At 43.2% G+C, this 25,676-nt stretch overlaps 1 protein-coding gene across 1 annotated transcript in view; it reads right to left on the reverse strand.

Annotated features, from left to right (window-relative positions):
• PTH2R (parathyroid hormone 2 receptor) overlaps positions 1–25,676 on the reverse strand; it is a 473,569-nt gene that overhangs the window by 280,285 nt on the left and 167,608 nt on the right. Inside the window, exons 3-4 of the mRNA XM_082261344.1 lie at positions 13,757–13,873; positions 8,587–8,708 (exon numbers count right to left, since the gene is read on the reverse strand). Coding sequence (XP_082117470.1) covers positions 8,587–8,708; positions 13,757–13,873 — 239 coding nt within the window. The remainder of the gene's footprint in view (positions 1–8,586; positions 8,709–13,756; positions 13,874–25,676) is intronic.

The raw sequence follows: 25,676 nt of genomic DNA on the forward strand, positions 1-25,676 counted from the left end.
TCAGGACAGTAAGAGAGAATAAATATTCTTAATGTGGACATAGACAGCAATAAAACCTGGCAATTGAGGTAAATTGCATGAGCACACTGCAGTGGCGGCTGGTGCATATGGGGCGCAGGGGCGCCTCCCCCCTATCTATGTGTCCGGCCCCCTAATCTACATGCGGGGCGCCGGACGCATGAAGTTTAATGGGGCTTTTTTTTTTTTTAAACATGTGACTAGAGCCAGAGGCTCTCACAGGCTAAAAAAAAAGGGTGAGCCCACCCAGTTGTGAAAATTCGTTATTGTCACATGGATCCTCCTCCTGGCCAATCAGGAAGTGGGTCTTGAGACCCGTTTCCGGATTGGCTGAAAAAGAGAAGCCATGTCATTGGGCATAGAGGAGGAGGGAGGAGACGCACACAGGGGGAAGAAGCCGATGCCACCGCCTGCTGCTGCAAATATCCAGGCAGGGTGAGTGAGCGGGGGGTCCTGTCCTGTGTCCTGTCTCCTGTCTCACTGAGGGTAGCCCTGCAATCTGTCAGATTTATTAAGTCCTGCAGAGCTTGAAAATGCCTAAAATGGTGACGGGCCAGCCAGTTGCAGCTGCTCTTCTGTTACTCCCCACTCCCAGAACCTGGGGGACACAGAAGAGTGCCCTGTGGAGGGGCAGCTGCAAAAGCAGCTGAGAGAAGCTATAAGAAGACCAAATCTGTAAAACGTTTGGTATGTAAAAAAGCTAATACATAAAATGCATGACAGATTGCACAGCCACAATTAACCCTATTTGTCATTACTTACTTGTCCTGCCTCTGATACTCCAGCTACTCACACAGTTTTAAAGGAGATGCTTTTATTTTTTAAATTTCCTCTGCAGGATGATTCAGCTAATATTATAACCCATGTACAAGGCTTAGTTGCCCATTTAGGGGAACATATAAATCATATAGAGCGAAAGCTGGGTGAGTTTGCAAAGGCCCACGTGGAGTTAATGGACTCTTATACTGACCAGTAGTCCATTAAGTGAATCAATGATATGATTCAGAGAGTTCCCACGGAAATAATATTAGCATGCTTCGAGTGCCATAGTCGATTACACAGGCACAGTTGGTTTGCTATCTGACTTAAGACGATGTTGCCTCTACAATCCCTATTGAAGCTTGGTTTCATTATTGACTGTAAAAGTTCATATGAGTTCCAAGCCCAAACACCTTTTAAAAAGTGTGTCTAGACCCATTTTGGCAAGGGTGCATTTTTACCACAATACAGAAAGTCTCACGTCAACAGCAAGGACAGTGGGCAAACTTTCAGATTTTTACACCTCAGTGACATTGCTGACATCTCTGATGCAACTCCACAGATGAGAAAAAAAAAGTTTTCTACTTTAATGAAAATTCTCCAAGACCATCAAATTCCCTATAGGTTAGGATTTTCTATTAAACTCCTTGCCACTTATAAATGATCATCTTACTCAGTTGTATCCCCTAAAAAAAAAAAATAGCTATGCTGTGTTCCTGGGTAATGGCATATCAAATGAAACGCTTTTCCACACTGATAGCTGTGCCAGTGCACGTTACCAATGATTGGTCCTGATGTATCAGCATGAATTATTTAGTTATTTCTACCTTTTCTTTTTTAATGTTCTCTCTCTCTCACCAGGTCTAAATAGAAATTGGACTGACCTGGGAGTCATGAAAATATGTGGCTTGACTGGCTCTTCCTCTGTCTGTTCACCTTGCAAGATGACGGACTAAGAAAATATTTTTTATATATTTTTTAGCTTTTTGATCCAATGCTTTTTATACAGTTTGGGAACCATTACAATCATGGTATGCTCTGAGATTATTATTACCTTCTTGCACTAATATTCTTCATGTTTCATCCTGGCATCTGTGCCTATGGTTAAATATTTATGGCTTATTAGGGTATCCTCCTTAAATGTTATAGGACTTTATAGTCACCATAAGGCCCACTTAATACAGACAGAGACACTAACACAGAAATGTGACATAGAAATGAGACCCCAATACTTAGACACCTAAACCACTTCTGGACCAGAAGGTTTTCCCCCTAAATGACCAGGCCATTTTTTGCGATACGGCACTGCATTATTTTAACTGACAATTGCACTGTTGTGCGACGCTGTACCCAAATAAAATTGATGTCCTTTTTTCCCACAAATATAGCTTTCTTTTGGTGGTATTTGATCACCTCTGCAATTTTTATTTTTTGCGCTATAAACACAAAAAGAGTGACAATTCTAAAAGAAAAAACAATATTTTTTACTTTCTGCTATAAAACATTCCGAATTAAAAAAACATTAAAAATCCATTATTTTTTTTATCATTTTAGGCCATTTTGTATTCTGCTACATATTTTTAGTAAAAAAATCCCAATAAGTATATATTGATTGGTTTGCTCAAACATTATGACGTCTACAAACTAGGGGAAAGATGTATGCCATTTCTCTTTATTTCAGTTTTTTTTACTAGTAATAGCGGCGATCAGCGATTTTTAGAGGGGCTTCGACATTGCGGCAGACATATCGGACACCTAACTGACATTTTTGACACTTTTGGGGGGACCAGTGACATTACTACAGTAATCAGTGCTAAAAATATAAACTGTTACTGTACTACTGACACTGGCAGGGAAGGGGTTAGCACCAGAGACAATCAAAGGGTTAAATGTGTCCCTAGGGTGTGCTTTCTAAATGTGGGGGGGGGGGGTTGGGGTTGGGCTTGCTGCATGACCTGTGTTCCTAAATAAGAGGGACATAGGATCCCTGTGTTCATAGCTGACAGAACAGCAGTCTATTGTGTTTACAAAGGCAGACCACTGTTCTGTCTCCACGGGGAGTGATCGCGGGTGCCCGGTGACAATTGCAGCCACCAGACGCACTGATTGGCTCCCCTTTAGCCAATCGGTGCGTGCGCACGCCCCCACTAGCATTCCCACGAAACAACGTACAGTTATGTCGGGACAGACCGTTCTGCCACAGTATATGTACTGCTGGTGGTCAGCAAGTGGGTACATTTCCTCATATTATTACTGCTTATGTTCAACTTCCTCATCCCAGTTCTCATAGCATTTAAAACATTCCTCCCACTTCAATTGCACCATTTGGTAGTAGACCCCAAAGGCAGTTTCATTTTGGTAGTAAAGAAATAAAGAAAACATATTACATTAGTATGCTTGTATATACCTCATACAAATTATAAAGACCTTTTTAGGAAAGTATTGGGCATTGCCAACCAACATTTCAGAGAATGTTTTGTTAGTTTGTGGTAATGTATGTTAACAATATCTTTGATACAACCTTAATATTGAATAACACTGGCAAATGACTATACTGAGTATTTAACAAAATTAAATTTGCATGAGGCTTAGAGGTGTCTTGGTGACCTTCATTGATTCTACTCAGGAACTGATTGATTTTTAGTAGATACTGTACTCCTTTTCTCCATCAGTATAATCACATGTTCTGATCCTGCTCCAGTGCCCTTGGAGATATGGCTACCAATATCACTAGATCCCCTGGTCTTTAGAGGTTACATGCCTCTATGCTGAATGAGTTCCTGTTTACATCAAATAATGTATATAGGAATATTTTTTTTTCAATACAATGCTACAGATGACCTTTACAGCTTTGTTTTGTGGAATACGCATAAAGCATGATTGCAGGGTATTTTGTTAAAGTTAGCCTCCTACCAAATAAGGAATGCCTCCAGAAAGTTATGGATATCGCTCAAACAATAAGATCTTTAAAACTGAATTAGGCCCCTTTCACACATGCGGACTGTTTGTCCATTTTTCGGTAATCATTTAATCTCTATGGAAAAACAAATATAAATGGATGATCTTCCGCTTCTGTCAACATCCGTTTTTTAGAAAGGATCAAAGCCCTAGTTATCTTCCGTTATAGCAAAAAGGAACTGACGAAAAACAGATGTAAATGGACTGTTTTTGCATGAAAAAATGTCTCAGAGACTCAAGTGGGTAAGGATTCTAGCTGGCAGATGTAAAAAAAAACAGATGAAAAACTGATGACAAACTGATGTAAACTTCATCCATTTTTTCTTTGAAAAAATGTGACTGAACTGATGAAACAAACAGTCCCACATGTGTGAAAGAGGCTTATTTGGCACTTATGGCCTTGTACTCCATACCCAGTGATAAAGTTTTAACTTCAGATTAACAGAACAAGATAGGCATGTTTCTCTCTCCGCACTTGTTATGCAATAATGATGGAGCAATTTGTTGAAAATATTAGAACTCATCCTGATATACAGTACATAGAATTACCATGGGGGAGGAGGTTCATTTCAAAGGACTATATGCAGAGGATGTTATTTTGGCAAATACTACACCACAAAGGTTCCTCCAGGAGATTCAGGAGGCCTCAGAAATCATTGGCACTATTTATTAGTGCCAATGACTTATAAGTCATTGGCACTAATAAATCTTTCATAGTTAACCAGATAATTCCAGACCCCATTCAGACCCCGGAAATAAGTAAACAAAATTCCCTTGGTCAGGTTGATGGGTCTGTTTTATGTTTAGGCATTCAAATACCCAATCCTAGAAAGCTTACATCAGGGGAGGGCTGGCAGCCTTAGGTCTGGGGGGCAAGTCCAGTCAAGTGGCCCATTAAACCACCGAATCGGCTCACCATCCATCTGCACCACATTTCCCGCACAGAGAGATAGAGAGAGACTGCTCCACATTGCCCGCACAGAGAAAGAGAGAGAGAAACACTGCTCCACATTGCCCGCACAGAGAGAGAGACAACCCCACACTGCCCCAGAGAGAGATATAGAGAGACCACTCCACATTGCCTGCACAAAGAGTGGGAGAGACTGCTTGACACTGCCTGCACAGAGAGAGAACACTTCACACTGCTTGCAGAGAGAGAGAGAGACGGATCCACATTGCCTGCACAAAGAGAGAAAAACCGCTCCACATTGCCTTCACAGAGAGATACCGCTCCACAACATTGCCTGCACAGAGAGAGAGACCGCTCCACAGCATTGCCTACACAAAGAGGGAGGCCACTCCACAGCATTGCCTGCACAGAGAGAGAGACCGCTCCACAGCATTGCCTGCACAAAGAGAGAGACCGCTCCACATTGCCTGCAAAGAGAGAGAGAGACCTCACCACATTGCCTGCATGAAGAGAGAGACCGCGCCACAATGCCTGCACAAAGAGAGAGACAGCTCCACATTGCCTGCACAGAGAGAGAGAGAGACCGCTCACATCACCTGCACAGAGAGAGAGAGCGCGAGAGAGACTGCTCCACATTTCCTGCACAGAGAGAAAAAAACTGCTCCACATTGTGTGCACAGAGAGAGACTGATCCACATTGCCTTCACAGAGAGAAAGAGACAGCTCCACATTGCCTGCACAGAGAGATACTGCTCCACATTGCATGCACAGAGAGAGAGAGAGAGAGGCGAGAGACCGCTCCACATTGCCAGCACAGGGAGAGGGACCGCTCCACATTGCAGTTTCTCTGTGGAGACAATGTGGAGCAGTCTGTCTCTTTGTGCAGGCAGTATGGAGCAGTCTCGCTCTCTCTGTGGGGGCAGAGTGGAGCGGTCACTCTCTGTGTGGGCAGAGTGGAGCGGTCACTCTCTGTGGGGGCTTCTCTCAGCAGCGGCAATCTCTCAGAGACTGCGCCACATGAATGCCACCAGAGAGACTGAGGCAGAGAGCCTGCGTCTTCCCCATTCCTATTACACAGATCAAAGAGACTGCAGGAAGATGAAGGCAAAAGACTGTGCCGTCACTGCCGTCACTGCCGCCACACTAAGCGCTACTTGTGGAGTCTGGACCTTCTCTAGTGAGTGAGCACCACACCACTGGGCAAGCCAAGCGAGCAGAGTAGCCAAGAGTTACAGTAAGTGAAGCAGGCTAAACATGCAAGTCCTGCTGTCTCACTGGGCATGACCACCACCAGGTTCTCCAGGCTCCAGGCTCCTCCTGTGTCAATTGCGGGTAGTGAGAAAAGCACATGCAGGTGCACCACCCCCCCCCCCCCCGGCTCCTCCTGTGTCAATTGCGGGTAGTGAGATAAGCACATGCCCCCAGAGCCAGATTAAGGGCATTGCGGGCCTGGTGCTGCAGTGGAGTAGGTTTAGGAGTGGCAGGGATATGACGTAAAGTAAGTAACGTCATATCACAGCTCTCCTCTTACTGGCCACCCTCCTCTGTTTCCAGGAGCCTGTGCTGACTTGTGCCCAGACTTGGTCTCGGCTGCACAGGTGTAATGCTAGGGAAGCCTGGCATTTGATTTACCAAACTTCCATAAGAGTCGTGTGTTGGGGTGTGTTCTGTGAATAAAGTTTACCAGCCATCAGAATACAGTGAACACTGCTGGCAGCTATAGCAGCCAGCAGTGATCGACAAAAAATAAAGACAAGCTGGTTGTACTGTAGTCAATTGATTGAATTCTGTACAAATAGTGTGCACATAGATTGAAATTCTGCCGGTTCAGCAGAAATGTAAATCTGTCTATAGTGGCTTAAGTCCACTAGTCTCTGGGTTTAATAATACCCTCAAATCTTCTAAAAGGGATGCTCCACTTAGGTGTAGAAATTCACTTTGAACTCCACCTTATTTCCATAGCATTCTTTAGGTAAAAGAAGTGCAAACAATGAGGTGGGAGCACATCTAATACCTACAAAGAGTAATGAAAATAGGGTGGAGTTCAAAGTGAACTGTGCCATTACCTGGCATTGAGGAAGTTAAAACAGGCAGGGAGGAAATGTGATATCACCTCCTCACTGCCTGCCAAATGCCTCTGAAAAGGGACCTGAGCATGGATCACCGTTCAGTGGAGTGGCAGTGCCTGCTGTAAGTGCATACAAGCAGGTGCACTGGTACTTTTCCTTAGCCGCAGTCCCTTAGACTTCTTGTAGGTTGTGCGTTTTGGCTGCATTTTCTGAAAGTGCACCAAAGATGCAGCATACGGGACTTTTTGTGCACTTTCAGAGCATGCAGTAAAAATGTGCAACCTAACAGAGGTCTATGGGACTGGGGGTAACATGCAGGAAGACTGCCAGCACTGCAGCCAAGCTGCAGCATACAAGTGTGAGCACATGGGGCAAGGTACTGCACAGGCTGCAAGAAAGAAAACTGTTTAGCTGCAGAAAGGGGGAGGGATAGCAGGAAAGGAGAGAAGAGAGGCTCACTTACTTCATTTTAAGGCTCTGGCTGCCGAGTAGACTGCTCGGTTTAAACGTTCCCGCCCACACATCCTCTTCATAGACAGCACAGGGGCTGCCCGGAATGTGGGCGGGCAAAGAGAGAGCAGATCCACTACCAGCCATTCAAAAGTTCAAGCCTATACAGCCACGCTCGGCCAGCTCCGATACTGCACATGCGCAGGTCTGAGCTGGCAACACAGTGGCCTTTGTACAGGAAACCAGTGCAGCCCAGGGGGAAAATGCCTCCCTGCCCCCCGGCCCAGTCCGCCCCTGGCTTACATTAGGGCTGCCATTCTGGATCAAATAAAACACTGGTGGAACAAACAATAGATGCATAGAAAGTATTATCTCAGGACATAATCTTTCTTCTGTATTGGAACTTCTCTTCTCAACCCTACTGTTAAAGAGACCACCTCCTTCTCTTCTATACAGGTCTTACTTGAGACTTGGCAGTCTTTTCATATTTTATACTCCATACTGTTGTGGCTGCTAGAAGGTGTAGCACTAGATTGTGCAAGAAACCAGACTGTTACTTCAAATATTGTTAGATTTTTTTAAATACATTTTTTGAATAAAAGTACATACTTTGAATTTATGTTAGCATGAACAAATAATTTTCGACATAATTTTACTCTATATGGGCAATAAAGCTTTATCACCCTAAATGTATACTGCTCTAAACTTTATTTGGTTGTTTGATTGCTTAAAATTCATTTTACACTTGTTTTGAAAGTGCCTGAAAGAAGGTTTCATCTCAGGCTTTATATCTGGTTTCCCTTTTCTTTTAATAGTATCTCTATAAGCTGTGTTTTAATATGTCGATGTTTCTCATGTCGGATCATCATTGTCTTTCTTTCTTTCTTTTATTTCTCTTATTTGTTATGGTTGCTCTGCTTTATTTTATTTATTTTTTTTTCATTCTCCTGTGTATCCTAAGATACTGGTTTATTTTTGATACAGACCAATGTATTTTCATACATAACTCCCTGGTATTAAAGCATAATGCATCATATTTGACATTTCTGGATCCTTATTGCTATGCTTGTCTTCCAATAGCTTGATGTATAATGTTATTAATTTAATGCTGCTGCAAAGGCCTGCGTATGTTCAAATATGTGAAACCCAATAAAACTTTACGTTTGTGAAAACCTGACAAATGTTCTAAACCAGGGATCTTCAACCTACGACCCTCCAGCTGTTGCGGAACATTGACAGACATGACTAGGCATGATGGGAATTGTAGTTCCTGAACAACTGGAGGGCCATAGTTTGGAGAACCCTGTTCTAAACCCTCACTACTTTATCCAAATCCAAAAAGAAAAGTTTGCCTTTAGTTTAAACTACATTCATATCACCTATGATTTGTAAAGTGGATTAATGTAAACTAGAAATAGTTACTTTCCCGTGGCTCATTTCCGGTTCCAAAAAGCGAATGCATTCCGAATAGTTGGAAAAAGAGCGGTTCGAAGTTTGTACAAAATCCCAGGTTCCATTGACATTGCATCTTCTATAGACCATTCCTGCAGAAAAAAATATATGTACACAATGCAAATTAAGTATGCAACATTTCCAATAATCTGACAAATGTTTAAACATTTTAGAATCCATTACTTAGTGCGTGGAATGCAAAATATTACACATGGCACATATTTGCAAAGCCTGTAAAGCAATCCCTCCTCTAACCACTGCTCCGAACCTCACACGGCTGCATCTGACTGGCATTCCATCATTATTTTGCTTATTTCAATAATGCACTTATTGGTCATGCCAAACAGAACTTACCAAAACCTGAGTCCTGGAAGCTTTTTACCTCCATTGTTAATGTGACCTCAACTTCAAGAGCAATCTAGTATGTTGTCCATGGGGAGAAAAGTAACAGATATTCACTAATCTCCACCACCCATCCCTTCCTAAGCAATGTTTAGCCATCTTACCTCTGCCCACCTTTCTGTTGAGCTGCCAACAGCAGAGAAAATATTAGTACTTCTAGGCATGTTACTCACTCCCTGTGGTCAATTAACAATTCCCAATGCTGTCATATGTGCAAAGGGCATAGAGGTGATAAAATAAGCCTGTTTCTTTGCCCCGCATGAGCATAGCACATGTTCACTAGTTATTAAAATCTTATTACTACACAAATTAAATAAACTTTTAAGTGTTTAAGTTGATACTTTTCCATTCTTTTATAGTATTTGCTACCCTAGTTTTGCCCCACCAGACTTTAAGAGCCGGTTCACACTACTCCGACTTGTCAGGCGACTTGGTCGCCTGACAAGTAGCTCCCAATGCTGTGCAATGGAACCGTTCTAATCAGAGCGACTCAAGTCGCTCCGACTTAGAAAAAGGTTCCTGCACTATTTTTTGGGTAAGTCGGAGCGACTTGCATTGACTTCTATTATGAGAAGTCGTTTGCAAGCCGCAATGAAGTCGCGCTGCACGGGCGACTTCAAAGTCGCCCAAAGTCGGGGGGACTTTGAGTCGGATTAGTGTGAACCAGCTCTTATAGACTAAAAATCAAAATTATGCATTTTAATTTGCAGTGTTACATGTATTACCCACCAAGTTTTTATTTTCAAGATAGTCTTTATATTTTGTGAACTGAATGTTACACACAATCTGCTATAGGTTATGGCTATATATAAATAGCACTGCCTTAGAATTACAATACTAAAGGCAGGGCATTGAAGCTATAGTGCAGATTGTTCCTTGCTATTTTAAATCAGTAAATAAAGTAGACAGACAAACTGGAAATAAAATCAATACTAGATTAAGAAATGCAAGGAACATTTTTTGTTGAAAATATAATATACATGTATAGGGTACTGTAATAAAATGAGCACTTATTTTAAAATTAGCAGCTAATGATATATTCTGACTGTGATTTCTAAAAAGATTAATACATCAAATATTTTTTTTCTAATTTCTATTCCTGAAATACAAAAATGTAGCTATCTTACAATAATGTTTTAATATTCTCTTTGGATGTAATTCATTTGCTTTCTTTTTTTTTTCAAATCAGAATTTACAGGGTTTTTTTTTGGACCATCAGAGCATGCAGTTATAACACTATATGTGCTGCGTGGTACTCACAGCAAAATGTTCTAAACAATAGTGTAATACTAATACATGTATTAAATGTGTATGAAGGAGCAGAAGCATGAATAATTACTTTACATGTTTTTACTGTACATTGTATACACCCTACATTGAGAATGAAATAGAAACACACATAAAAAATATTTTATCTGATGGGTAATTTCTCTGTTGAAATTGCTCTCCACGGTCCAGTTGTGAGCCACTAGTGCAGTGTTGTGGAGGACAATTACAAAATCGTGACTTTTTATCACCAAACACCATGTACCTAAATCACTTGGGAATGAGTATAAATAAGGGGTGCAGGCTTAGATCACACCATGTCTTGCAGCTTAGGCAACAAAGAATCTTTCATAAAATAATCCACTATGCATATTTTATATTTAGTAATATAATAAAGGAATAATGCACTGCATTTACTTAATTAATTACCGGTATATACAGTAGGGTTGTATTTAGATATGCAAATTTAGGCAGGAATTGTCAATTTATTTCCATATAGGTGTACGTTTAGTAAACTGAGAAGTTTTCTCTCAGTTCACTTCTCAGCAGTTCTCAGAGAAAAAATATCTCCTCTGGAACCCAAGTTTAAAAGGCGGAGAAATTCCCTTCTCACAGGGTGATCAGAGGAGAATTGTTTTCTCTGAGAACTGCCGAGATCTGTGTATAACTGGGTGGACTGCCTGTAATCTCACGAGACATTGTGAGATTACAGCCGCCGCTAAGTTTAAAAAGTGAAACTAAAGTTTAAAAGAACTCGTAATGACATGTTCTGACACATGAAAACATATCTATACACACACACATGCACAGTATATATACATACAGTATATATATATATATATATATATATATATATATATATATATATATATATATATATACACAATATATATATATATACATACATACCAGTACATACAGTATATATATATATATATATATATATATATATATATATATACACACACACACACACACACACACTAGTACATACAGTATATATATATATATATATATATATATATATATATATATATATATACACATACACCAGTACATACAGTATATATATATATATATATATATATATATATATATATATATACACCAGTAAATACAGTATATATATATATATATATATATGTATATATACATACACCCAGGGGTCAAGTCCTGGGGAGAAAAGTGTGGGAACTCACCCAAGTTCCACCCGCCCCAAAAAAACCAAAAAAAAACGCTCCTATATTTCACAGAAAATACAATGCAACATTTATTATGATATATTCATGAAAATATTCATGACTGATGACAATTTTCCGGAATATTTCATGTTTATGCATTTGATTCCCATTGTCAAGAAATAATGGATATTAAAAGAATAAACGTTACATGACAATGTGGACTGACACTCTGACAGAATGTTACAGCTGGACATAGCAAACTAACTGACATGTATTATACATGTTTTCCATGTTCAACTGTAACATTCTGTCAGCGTGTCAGTCCACATTGTCATTTCCAGGGGTGAGAGGGTGGCACGAGAATGCAAATGTGCAGTGGACTTACCTGGCACCTCTGAAATCAATGTCCCCGGGCCTGCTCCTTGTGTGCTGGCTGTGTCTGGCTCCTCTGCTGCGTGCTGCTGCCTTGCCTTACCAGTGACTCCACTGATGCTGTCCACACACTCTGGGCCTTCAAATGCATAAGCATGAAACATTCGTGACAAATTGGCCAAATAAAACACATAACCATGAAATATTCCTGACAAAGGGCATCAGTCACGATTCACGAATATTTCATGTTTATGCATTTGAATGCCCAGAGTGTGTGCAGACAGCATCAGTGGAGTCACAGAAAGCACACAAGGAGCAGGCCCGGGGGGCCTCAATTTTAGAAGTGGCAGATAAGGTAAGTGGAGCAGTTCAGCTGTAAAATTCTGTCAGCATGTCAGTCACATTGTCATTTTCAGGGGTGTTTGAGTCACACACCCCTGAAAATGACAATGTTGCTGATATGCTGACAGAATTTTACAGTGTGAGGGTGGTATGAGAGGCAAATGTGCAGTGAGTGGACTGTGGACTCACTGCACTGCTCCAGTGACTCACCTCCCAGGCAGGCTCCCACAGTGCCACTTCTAAAACCGGCCTGCTCCTCTGACTGCTGCAGTTTTCTTCTGGCAGTGAGTCCACAGTCCACTCACATGGTCATTTTCAGTCCAGGCACATGGTCATTTTCAGGGGTGTGTGAGTCATACACCCCTGAAAATGACAATGTGGCTGACATGCTGACAGAATTTTACTGTGTGAGGGACAGTAGGACTGTGGACTCACTGCTCCAGTGACTCACCTCCCCAGCAGGCTGCCACAGTGCCACTTCTAAAACCGGCCTGCTCCTCTGACGGCTGCAGTTTTCTTCTGGATATACTGCCAGCACCTTGCCTTGCCGCATCACCGATCGACTCACTCCACTACAGTCAGGCCACGCCCACGCCTGTCCATTCCGCGTGCTCGCTCTAGGCCTGGGCAGCTGGGCTGGACCTGTGACAGGCTGGTGGTGCTTGCTGCGCACTCTCTCTCTCTGCTGGCGTGACGTCATGCCGCTGTGCACACCCCCCCTCCGCCGATGTCCTGCCGAAAGTTTCAACACCGGCCTGCTTGTAGAGGCGCCGCGAGCGGCGAGACGCTGCGGGTGCCTGCACTGTTCTCTCTTCTGGTTGCCCTGGTCCTGCAGGAGGACTGGAGCAATGGGAACGGCGTTCCTGCTGTGGAAATAGTGCGGGAACGTCGTTCCCATGTGTTCCCGCAGGACTCGACCCCTGCATACATACAGTATATATATATATATATATATATATATATATATATATACACCAGTACATACAGTATATATATATATATATATATATATACACACCAGTACATACTCTATATATATATATATATATATATATATATATATATATATATATATATATACGCACACACTCATACACACACACACACCAGTATATATATATACATATATATATATATACAAACTATATATATATATACATATATATATATAACATACATACATACACTATATACATATATATTTTTTTAATATTAATTTTGAACCCACTGGTGTTGATATATAGGAAGAAGGAAGTCTTCTTCCTCTATCACACAGCTTCTCCCCCTGATTCTCGACCTCTGAGCTGGAGAATCTGGAATGGAGATATTTCTGAGTAACGGCTGTGAGATCTTCAGATCTCACTTTTCTAAACTGGCCGTTTGTGACAGAACGTTCATGTACTGTGATGAGAAGAGAAGAACATGTTCTCTGCTCCTCATCTCAGCTAACTAAACCGTTACACACCAGAGATCAGTCGTGATTCTGAGGATCACGGCTTTTCTCTGTTTAATAAAAGTACACCATAGTCATGTGGGAAACAGTGATGGATGTAATTGTGTGCTTGTGAACTCAATACCTCTGTGATTAAAGTCATACACATACGGAGGACAGCTGACAGCAAGTATCTTCCCCGGAGTTCCTCTCGGCCAGCATACCAATCCATCCCATTCTGGCAAACAACTTCCTTCTGTTCCTGTGTGAAGACAGAAAAAAGTAATCAACACTGTAATCAGCTTATCAGAATGAAAAATGCTGATTAGCAACATTTGCCTGTTAGAGAAAAAGAGGGACCAGGAGATGCAACATTATTTGTGACACATGTAAATAAGATTACATTGTGAAGTCAACTGTAGAAAAAAAACAGCACAATTTAACCACTTCTGGACCAGAAGGTTTTACTCCCTTCCAATGTGCCAATTTGGCACTGCATGACTTTAACTGATAATTATGCAGTCATGCAATGCTGTACCCAAACAAAATTTATGTCCTTTTTTCCCCATAAATAGAGCTTTCATTTGGTGGTATTTGATCACCTCTGTAGTTTTTATTTTTTTTGCAATATAAATGCAAAAAAGCCAGAAAATTGTGAGAAAAATGACATTTCTACTTCTTCTTTTAAAAAATATTCAATATACTCAATTTTTGTCATACATTTAGGCCAAAATATATTTAGCTATATGTCTTTGATGAAAAAACCCTCAATGAACGTATATTTATTGGTTTGCGCAACAGATATAGCGTATACAAACAATGGCGTATATACTGGAATTTAAGCAGCTTTTACTTTCTGACTGCCTATCTCATTTCTTGAAGTGCTAAAATGGCAGGGCAGTACACCCCCCCCCCCAAATGACCCCTTTTTACAAAAAAAGTACCCCCAAGGAATTTCATGAGAGGCATATTGAGCACATTGAATATTTAATTTTTTTGTCACAAGTGTTTGAAAAATGACAAAAAATATCTATATATATATTTTTCTTTACACAAAGTTGTCATTGAAATGATAAATTAGATATATGTGGAATTACACCCCAAAATACATTCTTCTGCTTCTCCTGAGTACCAGTGATGGTAGTAACTGCGTTTAAGTAAACGGTGTTACTTAACGCAGTTACTTTTGAGGGTAACGAGTAATCTATCTGATTACTCGTTCCCTCCCTGTAACGCCGTTGCCGCTACTTTCGGCTGCGTTACCGCAATTACATCTACCACCACTAGATGGCAGTAGATGTAATTGTAATTCCCCCTCTCCTCTATGACCGCTGCCCCGCCCCCCAGGCTCTGAGTCCTCCGCTCTGAAGGAAGAACGGAAGCAACTTCCAAGTTCTTCCTCTAACCTGTTGCCCGTGCCTGCCATGCCCGCCGCCGGTCTCAGCATTGCATAGTGTGTCCAGCCCGCCCGGGTCCCAGCTTCTCATGAGAGATGTAAGTCAACTCTTCATTCGTTCTGCACTGTGAGTGTGTGTCCTCCTATTACAGCAAAACCAGAACTTTAAAAACGATCATTTCAGGAGATCTTTGGGGGACTCTGCCTTGCCTGCTCTAAAGTGGGATATATGGGGGACTCTGCCTTGCCTGCTCTAAATGGGGATATATGGGGGACCCTGCCTTGCCTGCTCTAAAGTGGGATATATGGGGGACCCTGCCTTGCCTGCTCTAAAGTGGGATATATGGGGGACCCTGCCTGGCCTGCTCTAAAGGGGAATCTATGGGGGAGCTTTGGGGACACTGGCCTGCTCTAAACTTGGATCTATGGCGACCCTGTTCTAAAGAGGGGTCTGTGCCATAGATCCCCCTTTAGAGCAGGGTCCCTTATAGATCCCCTTTAGAACTCGGTCCCCCTAGATCCCCTTTAGAACAGGCCCTGGGGCCCTATAAATTGGAGCAGGGTGCTCATAGATCCCCCTTTAGAGCAGGGTCCTCATAAATCCCCCTTTAGAGCAGGGTCCCCATAGATCCCCCTTTAGAGCAGGGTCCCCATAGATCCCCCTTTAGAGAAGGGTTCCCATAGGTCCCCCTTAGAAAGGGTTCCTCATATATGCCCCTTGAGAGCAGGGTCCTCATAAATCCCCCTTTAGAGCAGGGTCCCCATAGATCCCCCTTTAGAGAAGGGTCCCCATAGATCCACTCTTAGATTTATGGGGACCCTGCTCTAAAGGGGGATCTATGGGGACCCCTCCCTAAAGGGTGATCTATGGGGAGCATGGCCTGCTCTAAAGGGGATCTTTGGGGGACCCTTATCTAAAGGGGCATTTATGGGGACCCTGCTCTGAAGGGGGATTGATGATGACCCTGGCCTGCTATAAAGTGGGATCTATGGGGACCCTGCTCTAGTGTCCCAGTACCAGTGTGCCACACCGCCACCACCAGTGTGTCACACCGCCACCACCACCAGTGTGCCACACCGCCACCACACTGCCCCCATCATTTCAGGCAGCAGCAAAAACCAAAACAAAATACAGTTACTCACAGTTAGGAGGACTCGGGACTCAGACCCCCACAGTGTGCCACACCGCCACCACTATTAAAGATCTTATAGAACGTAATTGCATTATAGAATAGTAAAAAAAGTCGCAGTTACTTTGCTGAGTAACTAATTACTTTTTCAATGTGGTAACTGAGTCAGTAACTCAATTACTTTTGGGAGAAGTAATTTGTAACTGTAACTAATTACTTTTTTAAAGTAAGATGAGCAACACTGCTGAGTACAGGGATACCCCATGTGTAAGACTTTTTGGCAGTCTACAGGACCCTGAAAACCAATAGCTGCCTTCAGGCTTTCTAAGGGCATAAATTGTTGATTTCACTCCTCACTACCTATCACAGTTCCAGAGGCCATGAAGTGCCAAGATAGCACAAACCCCCGCCCCCAAATAACCCCTTTTCGGAAAGTAGATACCCCAAGCTATTTGCTGAGAGGCATTTTGAGTATTTTGCAGTATTTTATTATGTTTTTATTTGGCTTTATTTTTAGTTTATTCCTGCTTTATATTTCTGGTCAATTGCTGACCGAATGCCATTCTGGCTATTAGTTATATACCTATGCAAATATGGCTGTGCCTACATGATCACTGTCCTAGAAGTAATTGTTTGCAAATATTCTATATTTGAACATGATTTTTGTAGCTATTATTTTTTCTTTGAAAAGTACCATATAGAACATACTCATGGCTTATACCTATTTTTGCAGCCCCTAGGTTGTCTGGCTGATTTGGGCTCTATCTTGCACCCCAGTGGCATCACCTTTCCCTGTGGGGAATCTGGGTGGGTCGCCATCTCTGGCTCATTTCTTAGGTCAACGCAGAAAATCTTTTATTTATTGGTGTTTTATATACCCCCCTGGGCTAACCTTATATCTGGAGCTTGCATTTGAGTCTGGTCAGTTCTCATTTCATGGTGCATGTCGTACTCTGATATATTTATGCATATATCTACCTTTCTTATATCTATGTATTGTGTATTAATTATTTTGTTTTGTATTTTAGAACATCTATGTATATACAGTATAAGTATGTGAGCATCTCTGAAGAAGAGCATAATCTTGAAGTCTCGAAACGCGTAGGTGTCTCACCCTTCTCTCTTATTTGCTTGTCATAGAGGATCTTCTCCTGCTGCTATGTTATTTTATCTACATACACCTAAACTTTTCATGTCCTTCGGACAATGTTATTGTTGTGTTTAATAAATCTATACTTTTTATACATTCATACATTTATGCCTTGTGCTTGTTGTCCGATATTGTCTTGCCTTTTGGATGGTTTCCTTTGTTCCTGATCCATGGAAATACAACACTTCTTAGGATGCATGATGTAGGAATATGTTAAATTAAATGTCTGGTTACAATTCATTGGAGCTTAGCGAAGTTACTTCAGTGATGCAAGATCTTGCAATTGAAGTGAAAGTAAACCTATGCGCTACCACAAGAGAAAAGGAGGCGGATAACTAGGAGGAGGTGAGGATAAAGGAATGGAGCACCAGAGACCTACAGCCAACAGTGTGGTGTCACCACATACAATAAAGACAATAATAAGAGCAATAAAATCAGCGCAGGTACTCTAAAATTGGTGAACCAGCACTATAAGCAAATCACTTAATAATTCATAAAAATCACTAGATGTTAAAATATATAATGTCCAATCTGTGAAGTGATGAACGGTACCGAAGTAATAAATAGATAAAAATAGATAAAAATGTGAGGATAAAATATAAAGCTCAGTGATAAGAGCAGGGTCAGTGTGTGTGTGTACAGTCCAGTTTCCAACCGACAAAATGGCCGCTGCATTCTTGGCGCGATGACGTCACACCTTCCAGTCCCGCCCGACGCATCGTTTCATCAGCAAATGACTCATCAGGGCCCCAGTAGACAATCTCCAAATAGACAAGCTCCCAGTAGACAAACTCTCAGAGTTTGTCTACTGGGAGCTTGTCTATTTGGAGATTGTCTACTGGGGCCCTGATGAGTCATTGCTGATGAAACGCTGCGTCGGGTGGGACTGGAAGGTGTGACGTCATCGCGCCGAGGATGCAGGGGCCATTTTGTCGGTTGGAAACCGGACTGTACACACACACACTGACCCTGCTCTGCATGTTTATTGCTTCAAACCAGCCCTGGTAGCAAACACCCCCCTTCTGATGTCCATATAGAGGAGTGTGATTACAAGATATCCAGTATCCAGAGGAGACATCCCCATAAGTCTACAGGTTGACAAGTGACACCTGAAACGCTCTTATGAGTGTTAGTGCAGGTGAGTGGCCATTACACTTATTTGCCTGATATTTCAGCTCACTAAAGAGTCGCACTGGGAATCACCGGAATCTTTTCACCTGTTATGAACTTGAATTTATAGATTTTTTCCTATTTTGCACTGATTGTTATCCAGTCTGGGACTCTTTTGTTTTTCTGATTGATTATTTATCTCAGTGCATGACTCACCTTGTGATATTATTATCCACTACGTCACTTTTTTTGATTTTTGATATTTGAATTTATTGAAGAGCTGACAGTGGTTCACTCTTCAGAGGGCTTCATACATTTTTTTTTTCTACACTATTTTTCTACACTGTTTTTTCTTCATTTGCTGATTTAGTCTATTTTAGTCATCACTTGTGTCACTGATTCAGTTTTGTTCACTGTTCATGAAGAGCGACTGTGGTTTACTCTTCATAGGGCACTGTATTTATTTCAATTTTTTTTAACCAAAATTTTTTGTTTATTATTATTTCTTCTTCACGTTCATTAGAGACACTGTTTTGTGTCCATCCAGTGATTATTATTATTGAGCACTCTTTGAAGATATTCACATTTATTATTTGAAGAATTTATCACTTTTCTTTTTTCTGCAATTATTATTGTTATCTTCATCTCTATCCCACCTTTGAGTTTGGGTTCACGGATTTTAGATCTTCACGCTTATCACTGAGCTTTATATTTTATCCTCACATTTTTATCTATTTATTACTTCGGCACCGTTCATCACTTCACAGATTGGACATTATATATTTTAACATCTAGTGATTTTTATGCATTATTAAGTGATTTGCTTATAGTGCTGGTTCACCAATTTTAGAGTACCTGCGCTGATTTTATTGCTCTTATTAAGATCTTGCAATTGCCACCCAAAAAAGCCTTTCTCTGACTGATTGCTGTTGCTGTAAATGCTAAAGCAAAGGCCACAAATAAATGGTGTAACCTGAAACACAGGCAGAGTGATGATCATTTCAAAATAATTTGCTGATCTGTAGAGGGCTACATAATACAGGGAACCACACAATCATGAATAATATGATTCTCTAAAGATTGGACAGATTTACATGCATACCCAGAAGGGAAAAAAATAAAAAATCTATTTGCCAATTCACCTGTTCTGCAAATTGAATTGCTTATCACAGTGGCGGCTGGTGCTCAAAATTTTTGGGGGGGGGCGCAAAAAGAAAAATGTGATAGGTATTGATTTGCGGCAAACAACGCGGTAAAAAATTGTGTGACTTTGACATCATACAAGTGTGAAAGGGGCCTTCAGTAATCAAGGAACAGTGCCTTGAAAAAGTATTCATAGTTACCCCTTGACAGGCAGGGAGGGGGGTTTGTTTAGAGTGGAGAGGCAGGGAGGGGGGTTTGTTTAGGGTGGAGAGGCAGGGAAGGGGGGTTGTTTGGGGTGGAGAGGCAGGGGGGTGGGTTTGTTTAGAGTGGAGAGGCAGGGAGGTGGGTATGTTTATGGTGGAGAGGCAGGGAAGGGTGGGTTGTTTAGGGTGGAGAGGCAGAGGGTGGGTTTGTTTATGGTGGAGACGCAGGGAGGGGGGTTGTTTAGGGTGGAGAGGCAGGGAGGGGGGTTATTTAGGGTGGAGAGGCAGGGAGAGGGGTTTGTTTATGGTGGAGAGGCAGGGAAGGAGGGTTGTTTAGGGTGGAGAGGCAGGGGGTGGGTTTGTTTAGGGTGGAGAGGCAGGGAGAGGGGTTTGTTCATGGTGGAGACGCAGGGAGGGGGGTTGTTTAGGGTGGAGAGGCAGGGAGGGGGTTGTTTAGGGTGGAGAGGCAGGGAGGGGGTTTTTTAGGGTGGAGAGGCAGGGAGAGGGGTTTGTTTATGGTGGAGAGGCAGGGAAGAGGGGTTGTTTAGGGTGGAGAGGCAGGGAGAGGGGTTTGTTTATGGTGGAGAGGCAGGGAGGTGGGTTTGTTTAGGGTAGAGAGGCAGGGAGAGGGGTTTGTTTAAGGTGGAGAGGCAGGGAGAGGGGTTTGTTTAGGGTGGAGAGGCAGTGAAGGGGGGTTGTTTAGGTTGGAGAGGCAGGGGGGTGGGTTTGTTTAGGGTGGGGAGGCAGGGGGTGGTTTGTTTAGAGTGGAGAGGCAGGGAGGTGGGTTTGTTTATGGTGGAGAGGCAGGGAAGGGGGGTTGTTTAGGGTGGAGAGGCAGGGGGTGGGTTTGTTTAGGGTGGAGAGGCAGGGAGGGGTGGTTTGTTTAGGGTGGAGACTGGAGAGGCAGGGAAGGGGGGTTGTTTAGGGTGGAGAGGCAGGGGGTGGGTTTGTTTAGGGTGGAGAGGCAGGGAGGGGGTTGTTTAAGGTGGAGAGGCATGGAGGGGGGTTTGTTTAGGGTGGAGAGGCAGGGAGGGGGGGTTGTTTAGAGTGGAGTGGCAGGGAAGGGGGTTGTTTAGGGTGGAGAGGCAGGGAAGGGGGTGTTGTTTAGGGTGGAGAGGCAGGGAAGGGGGGTTGTTTAGGATGGAGAGGCAGGGAAGGGGGTTGTTTAGAGTGGAGTGGCAGGGAAGGGGGGTTTGTTTAGGGTGTAGAGGTGGGAAGGGGGGCTTTGTTTGGAGTGGAGGGGAGGCGAGGAGGGATTTGTTTGGGGTGAAGAGGCAGGGAGGGGGGAGGAATTTAGGGTTTGGGAACCCCAGAGCTGCCAATCACTTCCCAGCACCACAACACCCAGCAGCCCCCACCCCCCCTCCATGAAGCCCTGCAGCAGCTGAAAGTTGGGAATGTTAAGGTGGAGAGACAGGGATGGGGCTTTGTTTGGGATGAAGAGGTAGAGAGAAGGAAGGAATTTGGGATTTGGGAACTCCATAGCTGCCAATCACTGGCCATTACCACAAGACCCAGCAGCCCCCCCTTCCCCCCTCCATGAAGCCCTGCAGAAGCTGAAAGTTGGGAAAGTTATCAGAGGTGGGGGGAGGGAGAGCCTGGATCATGGCAGAACACATTACTCACTGACACTGAGTAGAGCAGTCACTCGGCAGCATGTTGCTGGGAAGAGTCACCAACTGAGCTAAGGGGGAGAGGCGGAGCCAGCGGGGGGGGGGGGGACAGTGTATGTGGACTGGAGACACTTAACCCTCACGCATTAGCACGACACCTATCATCATCAACTTGGGAGGTATGCTGCTGCTGGCTGGGAGAGGAGGAAGAGGTGTCCTGGTCAAACTCTGAGTCTGCAAAGTTCCCCACCGGACTCCGCAGTCCCGCACACAGGAGAGAGAGGAGGCACTGAGGCAGCGCCTGCTTCAATTATCACTTACCTGCTCGTCTTGCGCTGGCTCTCTCACGACCGGACCAACTGCTGCTGCTGCTCTCTGCTGCTGAAGAGTGACGGCCAGGACGGGACCCGGGAGTCGGGAGAGACGTCTCCACCGACCACGAGCGCCGCTGCTCCTCCTCGCTCTGCCAGGAAGGTGACTGGACGGTGAGTGACGTCAGCCGGGATGTCCTGTATGATTGGTCCAGGCTGGAGTCTGGACCAATCCCAGCCAGGACAGGACTACAGTGGGGAGTGTCGGGGCGCATTGCTCTGCGCCCCGATGACCCCCAGAAGAGCACCAATCTGCGCCTCTGCCAGCCGAAGTTGGGGTCAAACCCCACCCCCCCATACCCAGCACTAGGTCCGGCGCCCCTAGTGGGCGAAAAATAGACAATTTTTTTTTATTTAATCTTTTTTTTTGGGGGGGCGGTGCCCCTGCACCCCCTATCGGCCGGCCGCCAATGGCTTATCACTACACAGGTGTATTATTCACCATATCTTATCTTAACTCTAAATATCCATATCCATATCTAGTTCATGAATATTAACCACTTTCAGACCGGAGGATTTGGCTGCTCAAAGACCAGGCCCTATTTTGCGATTCAGCACTGCGTGACTTTAATGGACAATTGCCCGGTCGTGCAATGTTGTACCCAAATGAAAATTGACGTCCTTTTTTTCCCACAAATAGAGATTTCTTTTGGTGGTATTTGATCAGTAATGGCAGTGATCTGCCATTTTTTTTGCGGAACTACGACATTGTGGCGGACAGATCGGACCCCTAACTGACATTTTTGACACTTTTGGGGGTACCAGTGACATTACTACAGTAATCAGTGCTATAAATATGCACTGTTACTGTAAAAACGACACTGGCAGGGAAGGGGTTAACTTTACTGGTGATCAAGGGGTTAAGTGTGTCCCTAGTGGTGTGATTCTAACTGTCAGGGGGCATGGCTTGTGAAGTAATCACAGAGACATGCGATCCTATACGGCAGGATCACATAGCCTCTGTCATAACTTCAGGGAGAATGACAGACGGCTATGTTGACATCAGCCATCTGTCTTTCTCCCTCTGCTGCGATAGATCGTGAGTGACCGGCGGCCATCGGAGCTGCCGGTCACACGCTCCCCATGGAAGAAGCGGGGTGGGAGCGTGCCGATGGCGGTGCGCTTGCCCCCTACAGCCTCCTGAGCGAGCGACGTAGTACTACGCCACTTTGCCCAGGAGCGGGCAGTCATAATGTGGTTAAATATCCATATCTAGTTCATGATTATTCGAAAATTAATTTAGCTGAAAGGGCTATATGAGGTTAAAGGAAAACTCCAGTTAAAAATTAAAATGTTCCTATTAATAGTATGTTAAATATCTTTATCTTTGATATTATTCATTTTCTGGCTAGCTGCTTGCGTAACTTAGAAAGTCTTATCTAAACTAGACTAACAGCTTCTTCCTGTTCTTCCCCGACAACGCTATCTCCCTTTATCTGATTTTGCTAAGCTGTCTTCTACTTCCTGAAAAGGTTGTCGGTCTTTCTTAGACAGATATGCCTAAACCTGCCCAGACCCACCCCCAACCCTCCTATCCTTCACCATGATCTCCTCCTGTCTTCATAGCCTTGTTTAGGCCAGCAGCTTCTCCTGAGAAAGAGAGAGAGAGGGAGGAAGAGGGGGGGAGAGCAAGAGAGAGGAGGGTCACGTGACCGGCGCAATTTGTGAAAGAATTGAGGTACAAAGGAACATGTTTGAAAGTTTAGAAGGAAACAGATTGATTTATATTGCTCATTACATGGGAGCATTGAGTTTTAGACTCATTTTTCACTAGTGCGACTTGTCATGCAATTTTGGACACAAAGTCGCATGACAAGTCACAGCCTATTGATTTCAATGGCACCTAATCCTACCGATGCCACTTTGAAAATAAGCGACTTTGAAAAGGTGCCTGCACTACTTTGATGCGACTTTGATCCAGAGTGTGTAGAGTGGAATCAAAGCTGCCTTCAAAGTTGCACTCCAAATCGCACAACTTAAGAGTCACACTAGTGAAAAAGTAGCCACTAGTTTGGAGTAAGACTTTGATGCGACTTTGAGTGCAGCTTTACACTCTATGGATCAAAGTTGCATCAAGAGTTAAATCAAAGTAGTGCAGGTACCTTTTAAAAGTCACTGATTTTCAAATTTGCATAGATGGGAATGGGTGCAATTAAAATCAAATGGCTGTGACTTGTCATGCGACTTTGTGTGTCCAAAGTCGCTTGACAAGTCCCACTAGTGGAAACGTAGACTTAGTGTGGTTGCCTGTACTATGATCATTATAGACTGTGAGCTGAGACCCCAGAGCACTTCCAGCTGCACTGACAGTTCCCCCCTCCCCCGTGTCCAGCTTCCTTCTCCTTTGGAGCCCAGCACAGCTATACTGTATATGTGCCCCTTCCCCTGTGTCCTGTGTGATTTATTTCTTCATTTTCTCATGAATTAGGATGTACAATGCATCCTTACTGATGAGAGAACACTGGGCAGGAACCTATGATCAGCTCCTCCTATTCTGTATACGCCCTATTGGCTACAAAGGAACAGGAAGTGATGTCAATAGCTTTCGGTAACCACACCCACTTGCTGCTCTTGGACTCAGCAGGAAGAGGAATTGAAGTCATGTGACAGCACTGAATACTGCAAACAAAAAGGTAGAAAAACTGGGATTTTTTTTCATTTTGACACATAAGGCTGAACTCCGCTCACATTAATGATTGCAGGGGAGAATTTAAGTTACTAGGCTGTATTTCTGCTTTAAGCTCATCTGATACATTTCTACACTGGATGCAAGCTTTCAGTTTTATTTACTTATTTTTTTGCAAAATGTAAAAATGAATCGTACACACCTATAGAAGTAGTATTTAGCAAACCACATCCAGTAATGCAGCATTACAGAGTTAACATGGACAAATGGGTTCAAATGTGATACTTTCATATTGCCGAATGAGGTCTCGTATTTAATAAAAACATATTTTATATATATATACACACACACACACACACACACACACACACACACACACACACACACACACACACACACACACACACACACACACACACACACACACACACAGACAAAAGCAATTTTTCAAATTACCGTGACATACACTTGCTTTTGTCACAATAAAAATGGTAGCATTGGCTGCCTGGAAAGCCAGAACTGTTTAGTGTTTCCAAAATATGTGACAGGCAACTGTATGAAAGATGCAAGAAAGTACCAAAAGGCTATATGACTATAGATCACAAATACTTTATTTAAACATCTCTCCAACTAAAACACAACATTGATAGTGTACCTTTTTATACAAATAGTTACCACAATGTAATTTTAAAGCTAATTAAGCAAACACTATTATAAATAAAATATATTTAGAGGCCAAGTATAGGTACAAGCATGTTCATGAAAAAGGGGAAGAAAAGATATTCTTACCCCACAAAAGATGGGCTTTTAACCACTTGCCGACCGGTCACGTTGACCGTACTGCGGCAAAGTGGTTCGTTATCGTCCAGTCACGTAGTACTACGTCGCTGGACTCCTCCCCCTGTAGGCGCCGGAGGCGCGCTCCCGCTGTTTTCATTCACAGCGGGAGTCGGGCCAGGGGAGGAGCGGCGGCGATCGCCGCTGCTCTTCCCCGATCGTCGGGGAATCTTGTTTGGAGATCCGCCCGCCTGTGTAAACAGAGCGGGTGGATCTCCTCAGTGACAGATCGCAGTGTTCAGCATAGCTGAACATGCGATCTGTCCCTGACTCACTCAGTCACCTCCCCCCACACGTCAGTAAGCACCAGGCATACATTAACCCCTCCCTCTCCAATAAAATTAACCCCTTCCTTGCCAGTGTAATTTTTACAGTAACAGTGCATATATATAGCACTGATTACTGCAGTAATGTCACTGATACCCCCAAAAGTGTCAAAAATGTCAGTCAAGGGTCCGATCTGTCCGCCGCAATGTCGCAGTCCCG

The sequence above is a fragment of the Pelophylax lessonae genome (genome assembly GCF_965119305.1).
Source record: "Pelophylax lessonae genome assembly, chromosome: 6".
NCBI lineage: Eukaryota > Metazoa > Chordata > Amphibia > Anura > Ranidae > Pelophylax > Pelophylax lessonae.